This window comes from Bombina bombina, chromosome 5, assembly GCF_027579735.1.
Source record: "Bombina bombina isolate aBomBom1 chromosome 5, aBomBom1.pri, whole genome shotgun sequence".
NCBI classification, from domain to species: Eukaryota; Metazoa; Chordata; class Amphibia; order Anura; family Bombinatoridae; genus Bombina; species Bombina bombina.
Genome location: NC_069503.1, coordinates 604,542,045 through 604,569,560, shown reverse-complemented (window position 1 = coordinate 604,569,560; position 27,516 = coordinate 604,542,045). Strand labels below are relative to the sequence as shown.

General features: G+C 40.2%; 1 protein-coding gene across 1 annotated transcript; it reads left to right on the top strand.

The window, feature by feature from the left end:
* Window positions 1–2,251: 2,251 nt before the first annotated feature.
* LOC128661573 (E3 SUMO-protein ligase ZBED1-like) lies at window positions 2,252–25,908 on the top strand. Its single transcript, XM_053715815.1, has 3 exons — window positions 2,252–2,726; window positions 3,044–3,471; window positions 25,905–25,908. Exons 1-3 carry the CDS (start codon window positions 2,280–2,282, stop codon window positions 25,906–25,908), a joined length of 879 nt encoding a protein of 292 aa, XP_053571790.1. The 5' UTR covers window positions 2,252–2,279.
* The last annotated feature ends 1,608 nt before the right edge of the window (window positions 25,909–27,516 follow it).

Below are 27,516 nucleotides of genomic sequence, written 5' to 3'. Positions count from 1 at the left end.
GATGACGATTCCGACTCCGAGTATACACGGCGGTATACACTTACACGGCGGGCTCATTTTTATTTTGTGGGAGACAGAGACAGAGGAGGAGACCTATGGTGAGAAACTAATAACTTTAAAAGCTTATTTATTTACCAAAACGTTGTACATTTTGCCAATGCCATTGCCATGCCATAATTTGAATTGCCTATGCCATTGCCTACTTGCCTAGTAATTACTAATTAGCTTAATGAAAGAGCACAATAAGGGGTACACAACAACAATAAGGGGTACAATTAAATTATTAATTATCAAATCAATATTATTTACTTAACGCTACTACTACTGACTGACTGAGGCTCAGGCTGCTGCATTATTGAATATTGCCTATATAAAATTTATTATAAATAATAAATAGTATACTATTGTCTATTACTCTCTAATCTATCTATGTTTTTCACATGGATGCCGGTCTGTGGCCCCTCTACAATACTACAATCAATAATCTTGTAGATGTTTTTCACATGGATGCCTTGCCTGGTCTGAAGTGCAAATATTTTAAATGATATATACTTATATTATATATATATAATAATAGTATACTATTTATTTAATATAATAAATTTTATATATGCAATTTAATATGCAATGCAAATGCATGTGGTGAGTGCTCTCTTAAAAGATGCCACATGCCAATCCGAAGAACCCATTCCCTGTTTTATAAGTTATTTAACAAGGCTAAAAGCTGCATTTTTAAACATACTAAACTAAAGGCCATAAAACCCAATTTTTGATTCAAGAAAGTGCATGCAATTTGAAACAACTTTCCCTATTATATCATTTGCTTATCCTTTCTTGAAATGCATCGCCTCCTCCTTGTGTCGTGCACTAATGTGTGTTGCGCATTGCTATTTCATCAACAAATGATATCTGAGAAGTATTAAGCAAATTAAATAATAGAAGTTAGTTATGTTGTTTATTTAAAATTGTATTCTCTATCTGAATCATGAAAGTAAATGTTTGGGTTTCATTGCACCTTTAAGTGTGTAATATATTACAGTAACTTACAGTGTCAGTGAGTGATGTCCCCTGAAATGCAATTCGTTTTAAAAATTATGTTGGCAAAATGTATGGCAAGTAGTTGAAGTTACTAGTACTTGTTGATTTTACATTTGCGGCTTGACATTTTGACAACTTGAACTTAGTGTTTTTTTGGTTTTTTTTTAACACTGACAGAGTTCGACGTTGACAACAACATCATCCGTCACATATGTACATGTCATGCTAAAATGACAGAGGGAGACAAAAAAGATAGAGAGATAAAAAATGCACCTAGCATTTTAAAAGCAAGCATCTGGGCACATTTTGGATTTTATGAACATACTGGAAAGCACGAATTGGACAAGATTTGTAAAGCCTGTCACACAAAAATTAAATACCTAGGGAATACTACTAACTTGAGAAATCACGTTAGACGTTTTCACTCTGAGATGCTAACCCCTGCCGCTGCCGCCAGTGCCACTGCCAAGGAAATAACAAGACTAGCTGAAGCTCATCAGCCAAGAATTGATGCAATGCTGTCAACTTTGCCGCCCAACTCTGAAAAAGGGAAGAGAATAACCAAAGCTGTGGCAACTTTCATAGAGAAGGACCTACGGCCTTACTCTGTTGTGGAAAACCTTGAGTTTCGCAACCTGTTGAAGACGCTAGAGCCACGTTATAAGATCCCGTCACGCAATCACTTAACAGAAAACGTTATACCTGCACTCTACCACGAAACAAAAGCTCAGGTAATTGCATCAATGAGCCAAGCCAGTCGAGTCGCATTAACGTGTGATTCATGGACTTCAGTCACGACGGAGTCTTATGTAACAGTAACTGCACATTACGTTAGCAAGGACTGGAAGATCTTGTCGCATGTGCTGCAAACGAGAGCAGTTTATGAGTCTCACACGGGTTCTCATCTGGCGGAGCTACTGTCTCGTGTCGTGGAAGAATGGCAGCTGTCCGATAAATCTGTAGTGCTTGTGACCGACAATGTGTCGAACATGATTGTTGCTGCTCAAGTTGGAAAATTCCCTCATGTAAAATGCTTCGCCCATACACTGAATCTCGCATCCCAGCGGGCGCTGAAAGTGGCCACACTCTCCAGGCTTTTAGGCAGAGTGCTACGAATATCAACATTTTTTCACCGCAGCACTACAGCAAACCACTGTCTGAAAGAAAAACAGAAATGTCTTGGCCTGAAGAATAATAAGCTGATAACTGATGTGACAACAAGGTGGAACAGCTCATATGACATGGTCGAGAGGTTCCTAGAACAGCAACCTGCAATCTGTGCCACATTGTTGTCTCCAGAAGTCAGAAAAAGTGAGTCAGATCTCTGCACTCTCAACGAAACAGATGTATCAAATGCAGAGGATGCTGTGAGTGCATTAAAGCCAATGAAAGATGCAACCACACTGATGTCAGAAGAGCGCAATCCAACTGTTTCTCTCATTGCCCCTCTAAATGCACAACTGCTCCAGAACATGACAGACACCATGGGAGACACACCCATGATCCATGAGATCAAGAATGCCATCAAAACAGATCTCCTGAAGAGGTACAGCAGTGAGGCAGAGAAGAAGATACTTTATACAGCCTCTGCCCTGGATCCTCGTTTTAAGGGACTGCCTTTTATTCTCACAGAGGAGGAGAGATTGGAGATATACAGAGGAGTGACTGAGGAGGCTGCATCCTTGGAGGTAATTTTAATTGCATCATGTTTCTTGAAAAATGTATAAATTGAAAACAAACATAAAACATACCATCCATAACAAAATAGGCTTAGCTAGCTAGCAGTAGCTTGCTTCTTAGTAGCTAGTTTAATGAGTACAAGGGTTATTATATAAGTCAGTTCGAAAACGCCACAGTCAGTCAACTTTCCTCCTCCTCCGTCCACTCCAGAGTCCTAATAGATGTGAGCTGTTACTGTCTCTCTGAGCACACACATAGCATTAGCTGGCTGGCTGCTCGAGGTAATAATGAATGCTATTTTTTCTATTCTTTTGTTCAAACACAGATTGAGTGTACTAGTACAGTTACATCTAGGAGGACAAACGTGGATGAAGTGCCACTGCCTGAGGGAAAAGAAACTCTGGAAGAAGAATCACCCATCGAGGAGGATAACCCTTCTCCTCCCAAAAGAAAGTCCACATCGCTGCTCATGACTTTGCTGGGACAGTCTTTCACTGACACTGAAGGTACAATAGAACCCAAGACCCCCTATGCCAAGGCTGAAGAGGAAATAGAGAAATATTGTAAAGCCCCATCTCTGCCTCTCACTGAAGACCCTTTGAACTGGTGGCATGTACATGAGGTCATATTTCCCCTCCTCTCTCATTTGTCAAAGCGATACTTGTGTATCCCAGGTACAAGCGTGTCTGCAGAGCGGGTTTTCTCCACTGCAGGAGATGTGGTAACGGCAAAAAGAAGCACCCTCAAACCAGAGCATGTGGACCAACTAGTGTTCTTACAGAAAAACCTACATATTCCATAATTCTTTCTGAGTAGTGATTCAGGTTTATATTAATATTTAATGTTTTCTGGCACATCCAGAAGAAAGTGCTGTGTGCTCCACTGCCCAGTGCAGACTACTGTTAAGTTATTTTATATTTGTTACTGTTATATAGCTTATAGCTTTTTGAAAAATGAAGCTTAAAACCTTGAGTAAATCTTTGTTGGATCACAAAATATACTAGTACACTACATGACTGACTGTGAGTGAGTGCCAGTTTGAATGTTGTTTGTATGTATCTATCTATGAGTGTGTGTGAGACCGAGAGCCTTTACTGCCTTTGAATGTTTTTGTTTGTATGTGTGTCTGTCTAAGTGTCTATGAGTGTGTGTGAGTGTGACTGTGGCTGACTGGCTGTGGTGCCTTTGAATGTTTTTGTTTGTGTTTGTTCCACTGTGTCTCTAGTGTCTGTCTAGTGACTGTCTAACTGTCTATGAGTGTGCAGAGAGTGAGACTGAAGCCAAACCACTATGTTAGGGGAAGGAAAAGCCTTGAGTAAATCTTTATTGGATCACAAATATACTGTACCCTACAGACAGTACAGCACACACACACACACACAACAGCACAATACAAAAATAAAGCACACACACCTCAGGTGAGTGGCGTGCCACCCTTTCTTCACCATGATTTACTCCTTGATGTCTGTGTGCTTTTTTATGTATTGTTTCTTTGTGTGTGACTGTGACTGCTGTGTACTGTGTTCAGTGACAGACTCAGTCACTGTTCACTGTGTTCAGTTGTGTGTAGTACTGCTTTAACAGTAACTAATAACTAACTAATTATATTTGTGATCCCATAAAGATAATATAATCAATCATCAAGAAGAAACTGTAGTTATAGTAGTTCAGTTCAATGCTACTTGTTTTAAATGTCTCTCTAGTACTACTGTAAGTCTGTAACTGTAAACTAATTGTATATGTCACAATCACATGTGTGTGTTGTGTGCACACTCTGTGCTGTGTGTTGTGTTCCAGATTCACGTGATGTTTGTTTGCCACAAATTGACAGTCATGAAGGCACAGAGGAGTGCACCTGTAATTTTGTACCGTATATAAGGTATTTATGTTTTGTTTTTTGAGGAGGACAATTTTCACACAAATAAGGTATTATGGTGGTAACTTAAGCTTAACCTATCTATTTTGGTTTTAATTTAATGTCTATTATTATATTATTATTACTAAGTAAGTAAAGAAAGACATTAAATTAAAACCAACATAGATAGGTTAGACATTTATTTGTTGTTCATGTTTCTTTACAAGTGTATAGTGTACTTACTTACTATATATAAAATATACATTTAAATATTTTCTTTTATTGAAGATGTACACTGCGAGTGCGAGCACTGCACTTTTTACACTACGTACTCTGTAACTACAGTTTGATGCCATAATATTGTTTCCAAACCAATACAACAATTGCCATTTAGTATTTACTGTTCTATAAACTGTTGTTGTCTGCTGTGTTCAGACTTTGCCACAGGAAGAGAGTCCTTTTTTGAGCTAATAAAATAAAAAAAGAGTTTATTTCAATATTTTGACTGCTTGAATTTTTTTTTCTGAAAAAATTTAAAAAATGGGCAAAAATAGTGCAGTAATCGTGATGCATCGCGATGCATCGTAGAATCAAATCGTATCGAATCGTTACGATGATAATCGTAATCGAATCGTGAGACAGGTGAAGATGCTCAGCTCTAATATACTGATGGGTGTTATTATACTGATGCATATACCACTGACCCTATAACCAGCCCTTGTCTGGCTATACGCATGTGCCAGTGTCACTACTGTGTCATTATATACTGATAGGTGTTATTATACTGATGCAGATACCACTGACCCTATAACCAGCCCTTGTCTGGCTATACGCATGTGCCAGTGTCACTAATGTGTCATTTATATAGTGCTGGGTGTTATTATATTGATGCAGATACCACTGACCCTATAACCAGCCCTTGTCTGGCTATACGCATGTGCCAGTGTCACTACTGTGTCATTATATACTGATGGGTGTTATTATACTGATGCAGATACCACTGACACTATAACAGCCCTTGTCTGGCTATACGCATGTGCCAGTGTCACTACTGTGTCATTATATACTGATGGGTGTTATTATACTGATGCAGATACCACTGACCCTATAATCAGCCCTCCTCTGGCTATACCCATGTGCCAGTGTCACTACTGTGTCATTATATAGCGCTGGGTGTTATTATACTGATGCAGATACCACTGACCCTATAACCAGCCCTTGTCTGGCTATACACATGTGCCAGTGTCACTACTGTGTCTTTGTATAGAGCTGGGTGTTATTATACAGATGCAGATACACATCCAGTATTTCACTCAAGTTTTATTTATTCCATAACTTATCACCCAATATTGCTAGCAGTCTCTTGACAAGCCAACTTTATTCACACTACATATTTTTTTTTTAAATAACTAAGATGTAGACTGTCCCTTTAAATCTGCAAAATACGTTTCCTTCCTAAGATAGTGAGAGTCCACGGTTTCATTCCTTACTGTTGGGAAATACAACACCTGGCCACCAGGAGGAGGCAAAGATACCCCAGCCAAAGGCTTAAATATCCATCCCACTTCCTCATTTCCCCAGTGATTTTTCACGTTAGGAGGTGGCAGAGAAGGGTCAGAAGATTTGGAGAGTCCTGAAAAAGGGTATCTGCCCTTCGAAATAGGACTCGAGTTTTAAGTAGTCATGTCAACCTCACAGTGAGAGTATTGATAAAAGCTAGAGTCTGGAGATGCAGGGAAAGTTTTTCTGCAAAACCATCCAGGGTTAATATCCTCTGAAGAGGGTTTATTGAACAGTTGGGATTAATTTATCAGTGTATTAATTATTTACATGCTGCTTTGTGTGATTTCTTTCCTGGGCTGATAGACTGTGTGTTTTTGACTGGAACAGGTTTCACTTTTAAGTTTCACTTTCGTTTTTGAAAGTGTTGCACACCTCCTATACCTTGCTGTACTTGTAATAACAGGGGAAGTACTGTCTTGCACTCCATGTGACCAGATGTGGTCTATGTTCATTTCCTCCATTCCAGCTGAGACTTGAACCTGAGGAGAGCGTTTCCTCTGTTAACTGTCTGGGTCTAGGAGTTGGTCTAGGAGCTGGTGAGTGCCCCAGCCATTGGGAGTATAAAGGTGCAGTTTTCTATAATAAAAAACGTTTTTATTTGTGTCCTTCTATGGGTATAACCTGAGCTATGGAGGACTCTGACATGTTAGAAGGTACTCCTTCTGTACTAAATCATACCTGTTTATATTGTGAGGAGGCCGTGGTTTTCCTGCCCACTTAATTATATTCCACATACCTTAACATCGTTATAAAGTCTAAGAAGGGAGACAAGCCTGCTAAGGCTCTTAGCACCTCTGAGCTGTCTACCTCTCAGGACTCGGTGTCCCGTGAGATTACTACCCTTGCTACATTATCCACACCACATGCAGTTCCCCGTAGCACATCTAATCCTCCATCCAGAATGGGCCTTCTTTCTGCAGACTTTGCTGTGCAGTTACAAACGGCACTGTCTGCGGCCCTCAGTGCATTACCTTGCTCTAACAAACGCAAGAGAAAGGTTAATCATAGTTCTCCTGACTCAGAGTCATCTTAATATTTTTTCAGATTTAGCTATTATGTCCCAGTTATCCGATAATGAGTTAACCTCTGGAGCTTCAGAGGGTGAACTTTCTAGGTCGGAGTCCTTAGCGTCTAAGCCTCTTGCTGTGGAGGAACCGTCCTTTCTATTTAAAATTGAGCCCTTGCGTTTTTTAGGAGGTTTTGTCTACGTTAGAGGTTCCAGAGGCCACGCTGCCTGAAGGACCTATGATACCTAAATGAGATGGAGTTTATGAAGACAAGAAAGTTCCTTTGACTTTTCCAGTGCCGGTTAAGATGGCAAACATTATTAAGAACAAATGGGAAAAAATTGGTTCTTTCTTTTCCCCTTGTCTACTTTTAAAAAGTTGTTCCCGGTCCCGGACTCTCAACTGGATTTGTGGGGCTCCATTCCTAAGGTGGATGGTGCTATCTCTACACTTGCTAAATGTACTACTATACCTCTTGAGAATAGTTCTTCGTTCAGAGAGCCGATGGATAGGAAAATGGAAACCTTTCTGACAAAGATGTTTCAACATACTGGATTTTTGTTTCAACCAGCGGCTGCAGTTGCCACGGTTGCCGGAGCGGCTACCTACTGGTGGGACTCTTTGTTAGTGGAGTCTCCCCTTGATGATATTTAAGACAGAATTAAAGCTCTGAGAACTGCTAATTCTTTTATCTGTGATGCGAACATGCAAATTATTCGCCTAAATGCAAAGGCCTCTGGCTTTGCGGTCCTAACCTTCCGGGTGCTCTGGTTGAAGTCTTGGTCTGCAGATATGACTTCTAAGTCCAGACTCCTTTCTCTTGCCTTCAAGGGAAAGATTTTATTTGGTCCAGGCCTGGACTCCATTATTTCTACGGTTAGGGGAGGCAAGGGTAACTTTCCACCGCAAGATAAAAAGAACAAGACTAAGGGATGACAATCTTCTAATTTTCGTTCCTTTCGTTGTGACAAATCCCAATGACACCAATTCTCCTCCAAGCCCAAGCAACCCAAGAGTACTTGGAAGCCGGCTCAGTCCTGGAATAAATCCAAGCAGAATAAGGAACCTGCCGAAAACAAATCGGCATGAAGGGGCGGCCCCTGATCCAGGATCATATCATGTAGGGGGCAGACTGTCTCTTTTTTCAAATGCCTGGTTCAAGGACATACAGGATCCGTGGGTCCTGGAGGTGGTATCTTAGGGATACAAGACAGACTTCAAATCTCATCCACCAAGGGGCAGATTCCTTCTCTCGAATCTGTCTACCAGACCAGAAAAGAGGGATGCCTTTCTAGGGTGCATTCGGGATCTATCCTCCTTAGGAGTTGTTGTCCCGGTGCCTATCGAATAAAGAGGTTTGGGGTTTTATTTAAACCTTTTTGTGGTCCCGAAGAAGAAGGAAACTTTCCGCCCAATTCTTGACCTAAAGTGCTTAAACAAATTTCTCAGTGTCCCTTCCTTCAAGATGGAGACGATAAGGTCCATCCTTCCTTTAATTCAGGAAGGCCAGTTTATGACCACTATAGATCTGAAGGACGCTTACCTTTATGTTCCAATCCACAGGGAACACTTTCAGTTCCTGAGGTTTGCATTCCTGGACCAGCACTTCCAGTTCATTGCCCTTCCATTTGGCCTAGCTACTGCTCCAAGAATCTTTATGAAGGTTCTGGGGGTTCTTCTAGCTGTTGCCAGAACTCAGGGTATTGCAGTAGCCCCATACTTGGATGATATTCTGGTGCAAGCACCATGCTTTCGTCTTGCGGAAGAATTCTCGGAGTCCTTTCTCAGTCTTCTTCGATCACATGGATGGAAGATAAACTTGGAAGAGAGTTCTCTTATCCCAAGTACCAGGGTGGAATTCCTGGGTACTATAATAGACTACATATCCATGAGGATATTTCTAACAGACCAGAGACGTTGCAAGCTAACTTGAGCATGTCTTGCCCTCCGGACCTCCTTGAGTTCCTCTGTGGCTCAGTGTATGGAGGTGATTGCTCTCATGGTGTCCTGCATGGACATCAATCCTTTTGCCAGGTTCCGTCTCAGACCTTTACAACTGTGCATGCTGAGGCAGTGGAACGGCGATCATTCAGATCTGTCTTAACAGATTGTATTTGACAGCCGGACTAGAGAATCGCTCTCTTGGTGGCTCTGTCCAGATCATCTGTCCTGAGTTTTCTTAAGACCATCCTGGGAGATTGTGACTACGGATGCAGGCCTATCCGGATGAGGAGCTGTTTGGGGTGCCAGTAAGGCACAGGGGTTGTGGACCCAGGAGGAGTCCTCCCTCCCGATCAATATTTTGGAACTACAGGAAATTTTCAAGGCCTTGAAGGCTTGGCCTCTTCTGGGTTCGTCCCAGTTTATCAGATTCCAATCAGACAATATTACCTTGGTGGCTTACATCAACCATCAGGGGGGAACGAGAAGTTTCTTGGTGATGAAGGAAGTATATTCTGGTGAGGGTGGAGGCCCACAGCTGTTCACTGTCAGTGATCCACATTCTGGGTATGGACAACTGGGAGGTGGATTTTCTCAGCAGGCAATCCTTCCATCCAGGGGAATGGTCTCTCCATCATGAGGTGTTTGCTGAGATATGCAGCAAGTGGGGGACGCTGGATTTTGATCTCATGGTGTCCTGTCTCAATACCAAGCTACCCAGGTACGGGTCGAGGTCAAGGGATCCCCAAACAGATCTAATAGATGCACTAGCAGTGCCCTGTAGGTTCAAACTCATATATCTTTTTCCTTCATTACCGCTTCTTCCTCGAGTGGTGGCCCGCATCAAGCAGGAGCCGGTATCAGTAATCCTGATTGCTCCATCAGTGCCGCGAAGGACGTGGTTCGCGGATCTAGTGGGGATGTCCTCATCTCCTCCGTGGAAGTTACCTTGTCGCAGAGACTTGCTGATACAAGGTCCATTTGTTTATCAAAATCTAGATTCTCTGAGGCTGACTGCGTGGAGATTGAACGCTTAGTCTTAGCCAAGAGAGGTTTCTCTGAGAGTGTCATTGATTCTCTTATTCAAGCTCGTAAACCAGTTACTCTGCGTATCTACCACAAGGTGTGGAGGACCTACTTATTCTAGTGTGAAGAGCATGGTTTTTCCTGGCAAAGAGTTAAGGTTCAAACACACTCCAAAAAGAGTAGCAGCAAACAATTGTGTTTATTGGGTACAACACAGCATTAACAGCAACGTTTCGGTATTGCTACCTTATTCATGCTAAACATCATACTGAAATGATTCTATTTAAACCCAAACACCACTAAGTGGCGCTGCAGGTTCAACTTCCTATTAACTCTTTACATCAAACTTATTTTATACATCAAAAAACATTAAAAAAATTCTATAATATATTAATTACAATTAAATTACAATCACAGATATTTATAGAATCATATTATTTTCTCAAATACAGATTAATTCATGAAAAAATAAAAAATTAATTCATAAAAAATTATTAAAGAAAGACAGACATATCCAGATCTTTATTTAACCCATTCGGTTCCATAGTGCCTAATTTCCAAATCCAAAAACTTTCTCTCTGTTTAAGGAGAAGTTCTCTATTCCCTAACCTTCTCGGTATTTCTATTTTCTCAATAATTTGAAAGCGCAATTGCCCAATTGAATGGCCCATTTCTACAAAGTGCTGTGCTACTGGCGCTTTAAAATTCTTAATCCGAATAGAGCTTTTATGTTCAATTATCCTATCTTTGATAGTTCTGGTCGTCTCTCCGACGTAGCCACGCCCACAGGGGCATTTAATTAAATAAACCACATAAGTGGTTAAGCAAGTATGAAAGCCATTAATTTTAAACTTTTTTCCAGTAATTGGATGCACAAATGTGGGCCCTTTAATCATGTTGTTACAACAAGAGCATCCCAGACAGGGATAACACCCCTCATTCTTACTTTTAATGAATTTTTGTGTTAACCTAATATTTGTCCCTATATCTGCTCTAACTAATTGTTGTTTCAAATTAAAACTCTGTTTATACGCTGGCATGGGTAAGTTCTTAAATTCTTTAATTTGGGGGTTACATTCAGAGAGTATTGACCAATGTTTTCTCAGGATATATTGGATTTGGTTAGACTGGGAATTAAATTCAGATACAAATATGAGGCGATCCTCTTTATTATTTTCCTTCTGTTTTGTTTTAAGTAAACTTTCTCTAGAAACAGAAAGTGCATGATTAATTTCAGCTTCTAATATATCTGATGGGTATCCTCTTTTAGAAAATCTGTCTGCCATTTCTATCATTCTTTTTCTTAATAAATTTTCATCAGTAATAATTCTGCGGGCTCGTAAGAACTGACTACGGGGAAGTGCCTTCAGGAGGGATCCAGGATGGGCACTATCAAAGTGCAATAAGCTATTCCTGTCTGTTTCTTTTCTAAATAAGTCAACCTTCAGCTCTCTTCCTTCCTTAATAATCCTAGTGTCAAGAAAAGCAATGTTACTCTCACTCCAAGTTAGTTTAAATTTTATGTGGCCAGATGCTCCATTTATATCCTCCACAAATTTAAGTAGGGATCCAACGTCGCCCCACCATATCCCAAAGATATCATCGATATAGCGCCACCAACAGGCGCCATACCGATGAAATCCAGGATTGGAAAAAACAAACTTCTCTTCGAATACATTCATAAAAATGTTAGCGTAATTCGGGGCGACGTTGGACCCCATTGCAGTCCCTTGTATCTGAAGGAAAAATTCATCTCCAAATAAAAAGTAATTACAATAAAGAATCAATTCTAATAGCTGAAGGAGAAAGTGAACCTGGGCTTTAGAATAGTTTTTATCCATATCTAACACCATCTTAACAGCACCCATACCGCTCTCGTGAGTAATTGATGTATATAAACTTTCTACATCTAAACTATATAGGATAAACTTGTCAGATTCAAAAACCAAGGTGTCTATCTTTCTTAAAAAGTCACTTGTGTCTTTCAAAAAAGAATTAGATATTTCAACAAATGGTCTAAGAATTCGATCTAGAAAGATAGACACATTGGTTAAGATAGACTGGTTGCTAGCCACAATTGGGCGGCCTGGGGGTTTAAGTAGATTTTTATGCACTTTTGGAAGTGTATAGAGCACAGGAGTGTTAAGGTTGCCAGGATCTTATCTTTTCTCCAAGATTGGCTGGAGAAGGGTCTTTCTGCTAGTTCCCTGTCGGTTTTATTGCACAAAAGACTGGCTGAGCTTCCAGACGTGCAGTCTTTAGATCTGGGGCTCCTCCTTGGAGCCTAAATCTTGTTCTTTGGGTTTTGCAACAGGTTCCGTTTGAGCCTCTGCATTCCGTTGACATTTAATTGTTATCTTGAAAGGTTCTCTTTTTATTGGCTATTGCCTCTGCATGCAGAGTTTCTGAGATCTCTGCTTTGCAATGTGAGCCCCTTATCTGATTTTTCATGCAGATGAGGCAGTTTTACATACTAAATTAGGTTTTCTTCTTAAGATTGTGTCAGATCGCAACATCAATCAAAAGATTGTGGTTCCTTCCTTGTGTCCTAATCCTTCTTCAGCAAAGGAACGCTTACTTCACAATTTGGATGTGGTTCTGCCTTGAAGTTCTAGCTTCAGGCTACTACAGAGTTTAGACAATCTTCCTCTTTGTTTGTTGTCTATTCGTTGAAGCGTATGGGGCAGAAGGCTTCTTCGACTTCCCTATCTTTTTGGTTAAGGAGTGTCATCTGCTCAGCTTACGAGACAGCGGAACATCGTCCTCCTGAGAGGATAACGGCTCATTCCACTAGAGCAGTGGCTTCCTCTTGGGTCTTTAAGAACAAGGCCTCTATGGATCAGATTTGTAAGGTGGCTACCTTGTCCTCCTTACATACTTTTTAAAATTTTTACAAGTTTGATGTTTTTGTTTCGGCTGAAGCAGCTTTCGGGAGAAAAGTTTTGCAGGCTGTGGTGCCCTCAGAATAGTGTCCGCCTCTTCCTTTTTGTTCCCTCCCGTTATTCATTCAGCGTCCTCTGGAGCTTGGGTATAGTTTTCCCAAAAGTAAGGAATGAAGCCGTGGACTCTCCCTATCTTAGGAAGGAAAACACAATTTATGCTTACCAGATAAATTCCTTTCCTTCCGGATAGGGAGAGTCCATGGCCCCCGCACTTTTTTTCTTGTCTATGGGCAGTCCCCTATTATTTATTTTATCTTCTTGCACCATTTATACCCTAATGTTTCTCCTACTTTTCCTTGTTCCCTTGGCAGAATGACTAGGGTAATGAGGAAGTGGGAGGGATATTTAAGCCTTTGGCTGGAATGTCTTTGCCTCCTCCTGGTGGTCAGATGTTGTATTTCCCAACAGTAAGGAATAGGAATAAGGAAGCCATGGACTCTCCCTATCTGGAATGAAAGGAATTTATCTGATAAGCATAAATTATGTTTTTTTTATATCTGCAGCCCAATGCAACATTAGGCCACAGTTTTCTCATTCTCTGCTGTTAATTTAACTGTTTTAGTTATCTTCTAAAATCATGTACTTTATTTGGAAACGTGTCCTTCTCTCTGTCCCATATAATTGCTGCAATTGTTGATCAAGTGCAGAAACAGCTCTTCATTGTTTGCTACTGTAAACCTATGTGACACAATCATGGCAGCCTGAGTCAAAAACATGCTTAATAATATGCAACACTATATCGTTACAGACTTTTTACAGCTTTAAAAAGAAATGCAATCAGCTATCTTCTGGCACCATTTACACCCTGATATTAGGTGTTTACCTTATAAATTTTATAGGAGCAATAAACATATATACTGTATTAATGACGTATATAATGTTATTAAAACACATATAACTTGTCATGGTCAATCACATATAGAGAAAATATAATACTTGTTGTACACTTATTCTTTAACCCCTTAAAGACCGGACAGTTCAGACTAAGACTTCCCCAAAAGAACAGAGCATTTTTATAAGGTAAATAAAAAAAACAAGGTTGTATTTCTGTTTAAAACTATATATATTTTTTTAGTAGACAACCAAAAATATTGATCTAGGCCCATTTTGATATATTTCATGCCACCATTTCACCGCCAAATGTGATCAAATAAAAAAAAGTTAACTTTTTCACAAACTTTCCGCTAGATTTGGAGTTTTGTCGGTAACGACCCGAAAAACTAACGCCGGCTTTTTTCTGGCCGCACCATAAAAATAACTCTGGTATTGAGAGTCCACATAAAGGCTGCGTTAGGCTCCAAAAAAGGAGCGTAGAGCATTTTTAACGCAGCTTCAACTCTCAATACCAGAGTTGCTTACGGACGCGGCCAGCCTCAAAAACGTGCTCGTGCACGATTCCCCCATAGGAAACAATGGGGCTGTTTGAGCTGAAAAAAAACCTAACACCTGCAAAAAAGCCGCGTTCAGCTCTTAACGCAGCCCCATTGTTTGCTATGGGGAAACACTTCCTACGTCTGCACCTAACACTCTAACATGTACCCCGAGTCTAAACACCCCTAACCTTACACTTATTAACCCCTAATCTGCCGCCCCCGCTATCGCTGACACCTGCATTTTATTTTTAACCCCTAATCTGCCGCTCCGTAAACCGCTGCTACTTACATTATCCCTATGTACCCCTAATCTGCTGCCCCTAACACCGCCGACCCCTATATTATATTTATTAACCCCTAATCTGCCCCCCACAACATCGCAGCCAGCTACCTACAATAATTAACCCCTAATCTGCCAACCGCAAAGCGCCGCCACCTACGTTATCCTTATGTACCCCTAATCTGCTGCCCCTAACACCGCCGACCCCTGTATTATATTTATTAACCCTTAATCTGCCCCCCACAACGTCGCCTCCACCTGCCTACACTTATTAACCCCTAATTTGCCGACCGGAGCTCACCGCTATTCTAATAAATGTATTAACCCCTAAAGCTAAGTCTAACCCTAACACTAACACCCCCCTAAGTTAAATATAATTTACATCTAACGAAATTAATTAACTCTTATTAAATAAATTATTCCTATTTAAAGATAAATACTTACCTGTAAAATAAATCCTAATATAGATACAATATAAATTATAATTATATTATAGCTATTTTAGGATTAATATTTATTTTACAGGTAACTTTGTATTTATTTTAACCAGGTACAATAGCTATTAAATAGTTAAGAACTATTTAATAGCTAAAATAGTTAAAATAATTACAAAATTACCTGTAAAATAAATACTAACCTAAGTTACAATTAAACCTAACACTACACTATCAATAAATTAATTAAATAAACTACCTACAATTACCTACAATTAACCTAACACTACACTATCAATAAATTAATTAAATACAATTCCTACAAATAAATACAATTAAATAAACTAGCTAAAGTACAAAAAATAAAAAAGAACTAAGTTACAAAAAATAAAAAAATATTTACAAACATAAGAAAAATATTACAACAATTTTAAACTAATTACACCTACTCTAAGCCCCCTAATAAAACAACAAAGCCCCCCAAAATAAAAAATGCCCTACCCTATTCTAAATTACTAAAGTTAAAAGCTCTTTTACCTTACCAGCCCTGAACAGGGCCCTTTGCGGGGCATGCCCCAAGAAGTTCAGCTCTTTTGCCTGTAAAAAAAAACATACAATACCCCCCCCAACATTACAACCCACCACCCACATACCCCTAATCTAACCCAAACCCCCCTTAAATAAACCTAACACTAAGCCCCTGAAGATCATCCTACCTTGTCTTCACCTCACCGGGTATCACCGATCCGTCCTGGCTCCGATATCTTCATCCAACCCAAGCGGGGGCTAGACATCCACTGAAGAAGTCCAGAAGAGGGTCCAAAGTCTTCATCCTATCCGGGAAGAAGAGGCGATCCGGACTGGCAACCATCTTGATCCAAGCGGCATCTTCTATCTTCATCCGATGACGACCGGCTCCATCCTGAAGACCTCCACCGCGGACCCATCTTCTTCCGGCGACGTCCACCTGAAGAATGACGGTTCCTTTAAGGGACGTCATCCAAGATGGCGTCCCTCGAATTCCGATTGGCTGATAGGATTCTATCAGCCAATCGGAATTAAGGTAGGAATATTCTGATTGGCTGATGGAATCGGCCAATCAGAATCAAGTTCAATCCGATTGGCTGATCCAATCAGCCAATCAGATTGAGCTCGCATTCTATTGGCTGTTCCGATCAGCCAATAGAATGCGAGCTCAATCTGATTGGCTGATTGGATCAGCCAATCGGATTGAACTTGATTCTGATTGGCTGATTCCATCAGCCAATCAGAATATTCCTACCTTAATTCCGATTGGCTGATAGAATCCTATCAGCCAATCGGAATTCGAGGGACGCCATCTTGGATGACGTCCCTTAAAGGAACCGTCATTCTTCAGTTGGACGTCGCCGGAAGAAGATGGGTCCGCGGTGGAGGTCTTCAGGATGGAGCCGGTCGTCATCGGATGAAGATAGAAGATGCCGCTTGGATCAAGATGGTTGCCGGTCCGGATCGCCTCTTCTTCCCGGATAGGATGAAGACTTTGGACCCTCTTCTGGACTTCTTCAGTGGATGTCTAGCCCCCGCTTGGGTTGGATGAAGATATCGGAGCCAGGACCGATCGGTGATACCCAGTGAGGTGAAGACAAGGTAGGAAGATCTTCAGGGGCTTAGTGTTAGGTTTATTTAAGGGGGGTTTGGGTTAGATTAGGGGTATGTGGGTGGTGGGTTGTAATGTTGGGGGGGGTATTGTATGTTTTTTTTTACAGGCAAAAGAGCTGAACTTCTTGGGGCATGCCCCGCAAAGGGCCCTGTTCAGGGCTGGTAAGGTAAAAGAGCTTTTAACTTTAGTAATTTAGAATAGGGTAGGGCATTTTTTATTTTGGGGGGCTTTGTTGTTTAATTAGGGGGCTTAGAGTAGGTGTAATTAGTTTAAAATTGTTGTAATATTTTTCTTATGTTTGTAAATATTTTTTTATTTTTTGTAACTTAGTTCTTTTTTATTTTTTGTACTTTAGCTAGTTTTTAGTATTTAATTGTATTTATTTGTAGGAATTGTATTTAATTAATTTATTGATAGTGTAGTGTTAGGTTTAATTGTAACTTAGGTTAGTATTTATTTTACAGGTAATTTTGTAATTATTTTAACTATTTTAGCTATTAAATAGTTCTTAACTATTTAATAGCTATTGTACCTGGTTAAAATAAATACAAAGTTACCTGTAAAATAAATATTAATCCTAAAATAGCTATAATATAATTATAATTTATATTGTAGCTATATTAGGATTTATTTTACAGGTAAGTATTTATCTTTAAATAGGAATAATTTATTTAATAAGAGTTAATTAATTTCGTTAGATGTAAATTATATTTAATTTAGGGGGGTGTTAGTGTTAGGGTTAGACTTAGCTTTAGGGGTTAATACATTTATTAGAGTAGCGGTGAGCTCCAGTCGGCAGATTAGGGGTTAATAATTGAAGTTAGGTGTCGGCGATGTTAGGGAGGGCAGATTAGGGGTTAATACTATTTATTATAGGGTTAGTGAGGCGGATTAGGGGTTAATAACTTTATTATAGTAGCGCTCAGGTCCGCTCGGCAGATTAGGGGTTAATAAGTGTAGGCAGGTGGAGGCGACATTGAGGGGGGCAGATTAGGGGTTAATAAATATAATATAGGGGTCGGCGGTGTTAGGGGCAGCAGATTAGGGGTACATAAGTATAACGTAGGTGGCGGCGCTTTGCGGTCGGCAGATTAGGGGTTAATTATTGTAGGCAGGTGGCGGCGACGTTGTGGGGGGCAGATTAGGGGTTAATAAATATAATACAGGGGTCAGCGGTGTTAAGGGGAGCAGATTAGGGGTACATAAGGATAACGTAGGTGGCGGTCGGCAGATTAGGGCTTAAAAAAATGTATTCAAGTGTCGGCGATGTGGGGGGACTTCGGTTTAGGGGTACATAGGTAGTTTATGGGTGTTAGTGTACTTTAGAGTACAGTAGTTAAGAGCTTTAGAAACCGGCGTTAGCCCAGAAAGCTCTTAACTACTGACTTTTTTCCTGCGGCTGGAGTTTTGTCGTTAGATGTCTAACGCTCACTTCAGAAACTACTCTAAATACCGGAGTTAGAAAGATCCCATTGAAAAGATAGGATACGCAATTGACGTAAGGGGATCTGCGGTATGGAAAAGTCGCGGCTGAAAAGTGAGCGTTAGACCCTATTTTGAGTGACTCCAAATACCGGCGGTAGCCTAAAACCAGCGTTAGGAGCCTCTATTGCTGGTTTTCACGGCTACCGCCAAACTCCAAATCTAGGTCTTTGTGTTTCTCACTAAAATTATTTACATACTGCTTGTGCAATCATGGCACAAATAATTGTTAAAGCTTCTCTGGGATCCCCTTTGTTCAGAGAAAGCAGGCATATGTGGCGCTTTTTGGTAATTAGAAGGTCGCTAATTGCAGCTGCACACCACACTTTTATTATTCCCAGCAGTGAAGGGGTTAACTAGGTAGCTTGTAAGGTTAATTTTAGCTTTAGTGTAGAGGTTAGCCTTCCACGTAATACTTCCCACCCCCTGATCCCTCCCTGATCCCTCTCAAACAGCGCTCTTACCTCCCCCACCCCCCAATGCTCACCCCCATCTTAAGTACTGACAGACAGTCTGCCAGTATGCAGTTTTATACCTTTTTTCTTCTACAAGATACGACGAGTCCACGGATTTCATCCTTACTTGTGGGATATTAATCTCCTGCTAACAGGATGTGGCAAAGAGCACCACAGCAGAGCTGTATATATAGCTCCTCCCTTCCCTCCACCCCCAGTCATTCTCTTTGCCTGTGTTTGTACAAGGAAGAGGTAAAGTGAGGTGTTAGTGTTAGTTTCTTCAATCAAGAAGTTTTTTTATTTTTAAATGGTACCGGTGAGTACTGTTTCCCTCAGGGGGATATGGAAGAAGATTTCTGCCCTGAGGTTAATGATCTTAGCAGCTGTAACTAAGATCCACGTTGGTTCCCACAGATCTGAAGGTAATAAAGGAGACATCTTTAGTGTGGAGAACGGTTTATGCTACAAGCAGCATTGAGGTATGTGCAACCCTTTATTTCTGAGGAGACTTGGTATGTCAGAACTGGCTGACATTTATTTCCCTGTTAGGGAAGGGGTAAGCAGTAGACCTGTTACCAAAGGGGGATGTTACTGAAACCTATGCCTTATTTTATTCAGTTGACATTTTTGGGCCAAATTTTTTTTTATAATGACAGAGTGCTGAGTGCTCATTATAAAAGACACTGGGAGATATGTTTAGCGGTTTTGGTGTTTGGGTAAACATTTTGACCGTAGTGTAAGTTACTAGGGGTAAAGATTCCACATGGCTTATATTGGTAACCGCTCCTCCATGCGGTTGTTCAGGCCTACTCGGTCATCGGTCCTGATGGGCGGGGCTTATTTTCGCGCTCAGACGCGCTCTGTATTCTGGCTGGGAAGCAGCAGGCATTAGCTCCGGTGGAGCCTTAACAGAGTTTTTCCTCTCCGGATTGTTGTCGAGTCATCTCGAAGTACCCTGGGGGCAGGTAGGCGCCACAGCAGAGAGTATTTTTGCTGACTTTAACATAATTGTGGCTATAAATACATTTTAGAGTTAATCCCCCCCCTTACTCTTGGGGTGCAATAATTTTTGGAGCCTTTATTTAGGATTAAGTTAATTTTGAAAGTAAATTAATGGTTTAAAGCAGTTTTGAAAAAATTGCACGCTTTTTTATTCTTTAAAGGCGTAGGACACGTTTTCAAAAAGTTATTTAAAGCATTTAATAAAGTGTTTAAACGACTATTGGTGGTCATTACTAGTTCGTTCAACATGTCTGACATTGAGGAATCTCATTGTTCTATGTGTTTAGATGCCATTGTGGAACCCCCTCTTACATTGTGTACCTCTTGTACTGAAAGGGCCTTACATTGTTAAGAGCATATTTTCAGTAAAAATTGTGTGTCTAAGGATGATTCTGAGTCTGAAGAGAATCAGGATATGCCATCCAATTCTCCCCAAGTGTCACAACCTTTAACACCCACACAAGCGACGCAAAGTACTTCTAGTGCGTATAATTCTTTTACTCTGCAGGAGATGGCTGCAGTTATGTCAACTACCCTTACACAGGTATTATCTAAATTACCAGTTTTACAGGGTAAACGCAGTAGGTCAGGTATTAATGTGAATACTGAATCCTCTGATGCTTTATTGGCTATTTCCTATGTACCCTCACAGTGCTCTGAGTTGGGGGTCATGGAATTGCTGTCTGAGGGAGAACTTTCAGATTCAGGAAATGTGTTACCTCAGACAGATTCGGACGCAATGTCCTTTAAATTTAAGCTTGAACACCTCCGCCTGTTACTTCGGGAGGTTTTAGCGACTCTGGATGATTGTGATACTATTGTGATACCACCAGAGAAATTGTGTAAGATGGACAAATATCTAGAGGTGCCTACTTACACTGATGTTTTTCCAGTTCCTAAAAGAATTTCGGAATTGTTAAAAAGGAATGGGATAGACCAGGTATACCGTTCTCTCCCCCTCCTAATTTTAAGAAAATGTTTCCTATATCAGACGCCATTCGGGACTCTTGGCAAACGGTCCCTAAGGTGGAAGGAGCTATTTCTACCCTGGCTAAGCGTACAACTATACCTATTGAGGACAGTTGTGCTTTCAAAGACCCTATGGATAAAAAGTTAGAGGGTCTTCTAAATAAATTATTTATTCATGAGGTTTCCTTTTACAACCTACGACTTGCATTGTTCCAGTAACTACTGCAGCAGCTTTTTGGTTTGAGGCTCTAGAAGAGTCTCTGAAGGTTGAGACTCCTTTAGATGACATCGTAGATAGAATTATCTAGCTAGCTAATTCTTTTATTACTGATGCCGCTTTTCAAATTGCTAAATTAGTGGCGAAAAATGCAGGATTTGCCATTTTAGCGCATAGAGCGTTATGGCTCAAATCTTGGTCTGCTGATGTGTCATCAAAATCTAAGCTTTTAGCTATTCCTTTTAAAGGTAAGACCTTTTTCGGGCCTGAATTGAAGGAAATCATTTCTGACATTACTGGAGGTAAAGGTCATGCCCTACCTCAGGATAAGTCTGTTAAGATGAGGGGTAAACAAAATCATTTTCGTTCTTTTCAAAACTTTAAAGGAGGACCCTCTGCTTCCTCTTCCTCCACAAAGCAGGAAGGGAATTTTGCTCAATCCAAGTCAGTCTGGAGACCCAACCAGGCTTGGAATAAAGGTAAACAATCCAAGAAGCCCGCTACTGCTACATAGACAGCATGAAGGGGCGGCCCCCTATCCGGGACCGGATCTAGTAGGGGGCAGACTTTCTTTCTTTGCTCAGGCTTGGGCAAGAGACTTCAGGACCCTTGGGCACTGGAAATCGTGACCCACGGGTATCAACTGGAATTCAAGGATTTTCTCCCAAGAGGGAGATTTCATCTTTCTCGATTATCTGCAGACCAGATAAAAAGAGAGGCGTTCTTACGCTGTGTAAAAGACCTCTCTACCATGGGAGTAATTTGCCCCGTTCCAAAACTGGAACAGGGGCAGGGGTTTTACTCAAATCTTTTTGTGGTTCCCGAAAAAGAGGGAACTTTCAGACCCATTTTTGATCTCAAATGTCTAAACAAGTTTCTCAGAGTTCCATCATTCAAGATGGAGACTATACGAACAATCTTACCAATGATCCAGGAGGGTCAATATATGAATACCGTGGATTTGAAGGATGCATACCTTCATATCCCTATTCACAAGGATCATCATCAGTTCCTAAGGTTTGCCTTCCTGGGTGATTGTGACAACGGACGCCAGTCTACTGGGCTGGGGTGCAGTCTGGAATTCCCTGAAGGCTCAGGGTGTTTGGACTCAGGGGGAGTCTCTACTTCCAATCAATATTCTGGAACTGAGGGCAATATTCAATGCGCTTCAGGCGTGGCCTCAGTTGGCTTCGGCCAAATTCATCAGATTCCAGTCGGACAATATCACGACTGTGGCTTATATCAATCATCAGGGGGGAACAAGGAGTTCTTTAGCGATGATAGAAGTATCCAAGATGATCCGATGGGCGGAGGCCCACTCTTGTTATCTATCGGCAATCTACATCCCAGGAGTAGAGAACTGGGAAGCAGATTTTCTAAGTCATCAGAATTTTCATCCGGGGGAGTGGGAACTTCACCCGGAGGTGTTTGCCTCACTAATTCTCCAATGGGGCAGACCGGATTTAGATCTGATGGCATCTCGTCAGAATGCCAAACTTCCAAGATACGGATCCAGGTCGAGGGATCCCCAGGCCGAACTGATAGATGCCTTGGCAGTGCCTTGGTCTTTCAACCTCGCTTATGTGTTTCCACCGTTTCCTCTCCTGCCATGTGTGATCGCTCAAATCAACAGGAGAGAGCTTCAGTAATCTTGATAGCACCTGCGTGGCCACGCAGGACTTGGTATGCGGATCTGGTGGACATGTCATCTCTGCCACCGTGGAAACTTCCTTTGAGACAGGACCTGCTCATTCAAAGCCCTTTCCTGCATCCAAATCTACATTCTCTGCAGCTGACTGCTTGGAGATTGAACGCTTGATCTTATCTAAGTGGGGATTCTCTGATTCGGTCATCAATACTTTGATACAGGCTCGAAAGAAAAATCTATCATAAGATATGGCGGAAATATCTTTATTGGTGTGAATCCAAGAGTTACTCATGGAGTAAAATTAGGATTACCAGGATTCTGTTTTTTCTCCAAGAAGGATTGCAGAAAGGATTATCATCAAGTTCCTTAAAGGGACAAATTTCTGCTTTGTCTATTTTGCTTCACAAACATTTGGCAGATGTGCCAGATGTTCAGTCTTTTTGTCAGGCTCTAACTAGAATTAAGCCTGTATGTAGACCAATTACCCCTCCCTGGAGTTTGAATTTAGTTCTTCAAGTTCTTCAAGGGGTTCCGTTTGAACCCATGCATTCCATAGATATTAAATTATTATATTGGAAAGTTCTGTTTCTAGTTGCTATTTCTTCGGCTCGAAGAGTTTCTGAGCTTTCAGCGTTACAATGTGATTCGCCTTATCTTATATTTCATTCTGATAAGGTGGTGTTGCCTACCAAACCTGGATTTCTTTCTAAGGTTGTTTCAAATAAGAATATTAATCAGGAAATTGTTGTTCCTTCCTTGTTTCTTAATCCTTCTTCTAAGAAGGAGCGTCTGTTACATAATTTGGACGTGGTCCGTGCCTTGAAGTTTTACTTGCAGGCAACTAAGGATTTCCGTCAATCATCGTCATTGTTCATTGTTTATTCTGGAAAGCGTAGGGGTCAGAAAGCTACAGCTACCTCTCTTTCTTTTTGGCTGAGGAGTATCATCCGCCTGGCATATGAGACTGCTGGACAGCAGCCTCCTGAAAGAATTACGGCTCATTCTACTAGGGCTGTGGCTTCCACATGGGCCTTTAAAAACGATGCTTCTGTTGAACAGATTTGTAAGGCTGCGACTTGGTCGTCTCTTCATACTTTTTCCAAATTTTACAAATTTGATACTTTTGCTTCTTCTGAGGCTGTTTTTGGGAAAAAAGTTCTTCAAGCAGTGGTGCCTTCCGTTTAGGTCTCTGTCTTATCCCTCCCTTTCATCCGTATCCTGTAGCTTTGGTATTGTATCCCACAAGTAAGGATGAAATCCGTGGACTCGTCGTATCTTGTAGAAGAAAAGGAAATTTATGCTTACCTGATAAATTGATTTCTTCTACGATATGACGAGTCCACGGCCCTCCCTGTCATTTTTTAAGACAGATTATATTTTTTTATTTCAACTTCAGTCACCTCTGCACCTTTTAGCTTCTCCTTTCTCTTCCTAAAACCTTCGGTCGAATGACTGGGGGGTGGAGGGAAGGGAGGAGCTATATATACAGCTCTGCTGTGGTGCTCTTTGCCACTTCCTGTTAGCAGGAGGTTAATATCCCACAAGTAAGGATGAAATCCATGGACTCGTCGTATCGTAGAAGAAATCAATTTATCAGGTAAGCATAAATTTTCTTTTTTTTTACTATTATTATTTTCCTTAGTGTAGGATTACCCTCTTATCTTCCCACCCCCCTGATCCCTCCAAAAAAGCTCTCTAACCATCCCCCTTCTAACTAATTGCCGCCATCTTTGGTACTGGCAGCTGTCTGCCAGTACCCAGTTATCCATTAATTTGTTTATTTGATGATAATAATTAAATTTTTGTCTGTAGTGTAGCTGCCCCCCTCATTACCCTCCCCCTCCTAGATCGCTTTCCTACCCTCTAATCCCCCATCCATTATCAAAATTCCCTCCCCCTCCTTCCCACTCACTGCCGCTGTAAAAAATGTTTTCTCTAGCGTATTGGTCCCACCCGCTCCTGCCCCCTCCAGTGAAGGGCCACCCACCTGCCTCCCTCCTAACCCTCCCACACCACCAACGTTCGTCCCCACCGCTGTACGATGCAGAGAGGGCCACAGAGTGGGACATGCAGAAATAGTGAGATCTCGCTACTTTTATCAAGATCGCGGCAGAGAGAGGTCCAGGACACGAGCTTAAGGGAACGGCGATGGTCGTTAAAGTGTTAAAAATCATGTATTACAACATCCAACATCTTTATCAGGGAGTCGTGAGTGAAATTATCCTTATACTTATTTTATTACACCATTTCAAATTTGGTGGTGCTTTAAAAATAAATAATTATTATTAATAAAATAATAACAATAATAATAATAATAATAATAAAATAGGGGATGCTACATGAATATTAAGATTTCATTGCATTTTCTTGTATTGGCATAAAACATATATTAAGTAGTTTTCTTTTAGATTGGTAACATCAACATATCATTTTATCTTTTACTGGTAAAGTACAGAAGACAAACCATAATCTAAGTCCTACATTTCAGGGTCAGTTTTGTAAGTCTTTAGATTATTACATAATGTCGGCAATGTTTGCTTGTAAGAGCAATACGACTTTGCTTTGACCCTATTATTACTGTTAAGAGAGATAATATGTTAAGTTAATAATCAACAGGCATGTGGTCAAATGTAAAAGCTGCACAAAGAACTGCCACAGCTACACAATATGTAACTAAGTTTAACTACAGTCACTGTGCAAGGAAGTATAAGATCAAGGAAAATGCTGGTGAAGTTCAGTTTGCTTAATTGACAATTAAACAGATGGGATGGGAAAATTGAATTGCTTAAACAAACATGTTGTACAAACAGCATACTAGACATGTGAATTATCATAGCTGATAAATTATTATTTGTATTTGTTCTGTATACGTCTATATAATGCAGGAGAAAAATAACTGTCAGGAGCATTCTGTGTATTAGTTGTTCAAACAAACCTATATTTTATTGTTGGCAAAAAAGGGCAATTTAAATTGTAGCTAGGATAGTTTAAAATATGTGCAATTTATCTTATATTTATATAGTGTACTGATTTATATGTAAAGACATAACCATACAAATATATATTATATCATCATACATGAAAAACAAAAGATAATTACTTTTTATGGGTGTGAAATGTAATTTTGCTTGTTGTTAATTTGCAAAAAGAGCTTTTTCAAAGATTGTGTCCCTTTTCATTCTATTACCTTTTAGTTTAATTTGACCTCTTCTAGAGAAAAACTAAAATATTTTGTTAGAGGATTTTATTTTGTAGACACACTCCCTTCTTTTATTATGTGTTTAAAAACTAAAAAAAAAAAAGTTAAACATGTTAAATTGCACTCCTGTTATATCCTCCGTCTTCTTCAGATGAGGATAAGGCCAGTGATTGGAGAATACGTATTCCTATTCCTGATTGGCTCACATGTTGTATTCTCATGAGTGGTACAGCATTTTATTTTTACATTAGACTAGCCCCTTAAAAGGATAGAAAGTTAAAATTTTAAATGTGAATGACAGCATTTACATTTTAGTTGAAATATTTTTTATTATGAGGTTAAGATTGCAACAAAACATACATCAACGTATGACACATAACTGTTTTTCATACAAAAGGTTTGCATAGTTGTGACAAATCGTTAAGAGAGAAGGAGGAAAACATGAGAGTATTAACTCTGATAGACATCTATCTGCATAGCATTGTAAAGTCTCTTTCCTGAGCCAAAGGGGCCTATCTATCAAAGTGTCAACCGCAAATCCGCCGGAATTCCGCATCGTAGTTGTTGCAAGATTGATTCAACCTAATTATTAAAGCCTCAAGACCAGCAAATGTTGAAATTTGTGACGTAACATACGATTCGCCGGTCTCAATCCGACGCAGATCGATGCTTATGTCATTACAGATGTTCCGAATACACCTTCGGCTCTATTTGACACTTTTTCCCATTTATCAAACTTTTAACAGGTACACTCGTGGCTATTCGGACGCAGCATACCTGGTTCTCAAACTACCACCCTTGAGGCCGTGGATGCAATAGAAATCAATGGGAGTATGAAAGCACCGAAAGCTTATGTTCGATGCTGCAAGAGAATGAAGCTTACCCCATTGATTTCTATGGTAGAAAAAAAGTTATGTTTACACCTAACACCCTAACATAAACCCCAACATTGCCGCCACCTACATAATGCTATTAACCCCTATTCTGATGCTCCCAGACCCCGCCGCAACCTAAATAAACTTATTAACCCCTAAACCTCTGGCCTCCCACATCACCACCACTAACTAAACCTGTTAACCCCTAAACCGTCAGCCCCCCACATTGCCAAAAACTAAATGAAGCTATTAACCCCTAAACCTAACAACCCCTTAACTTTAAATTAAAATTGCAACATCCCTATCTTCAAATAAATTAAAACTTACCTGTAGAATTAAAATAAACTAATTTTAAACTATTAATTAACCTACCCTATTATACTAAAATTACGTTAAACTACCAATTAAATAAAATAAATTACATATTAAAAAAACCTAACCCTACTAAAATTATTTAAATCTACAATTAAACATTATTACAAAGTCCTAAAGTACAAAACAAAAACACTAAATTACGAAAAATAACAAATCAAATTATCAAAAATAAAAAAAATTACACCTACTCTAATAGCCCTATCAAAATAAAAAAGCACCGCAAAAATAAAAAAAAAACCTAGCCTACAATACACTACCAATGGACCTTAAAAGGGCATTTTGTGAGGCATTGCCCCAAAGATATCAACTCTTTTACCTGTAAAAAAAAAAATACAAACATCCCCAATAGTAAAACTCACCACCCAACCAACCCCCAAATAAAAACCCTAACTCTAAAAAAAAACTAAAAAAGCTACCCTTTGCCCTGAAAAGGGCATTTGTATGGACATTGCCCAGACCCTAATCTAAAAATAAAACCCACCCAAAAAAACCTTAAAAAAACACTAACCCCCG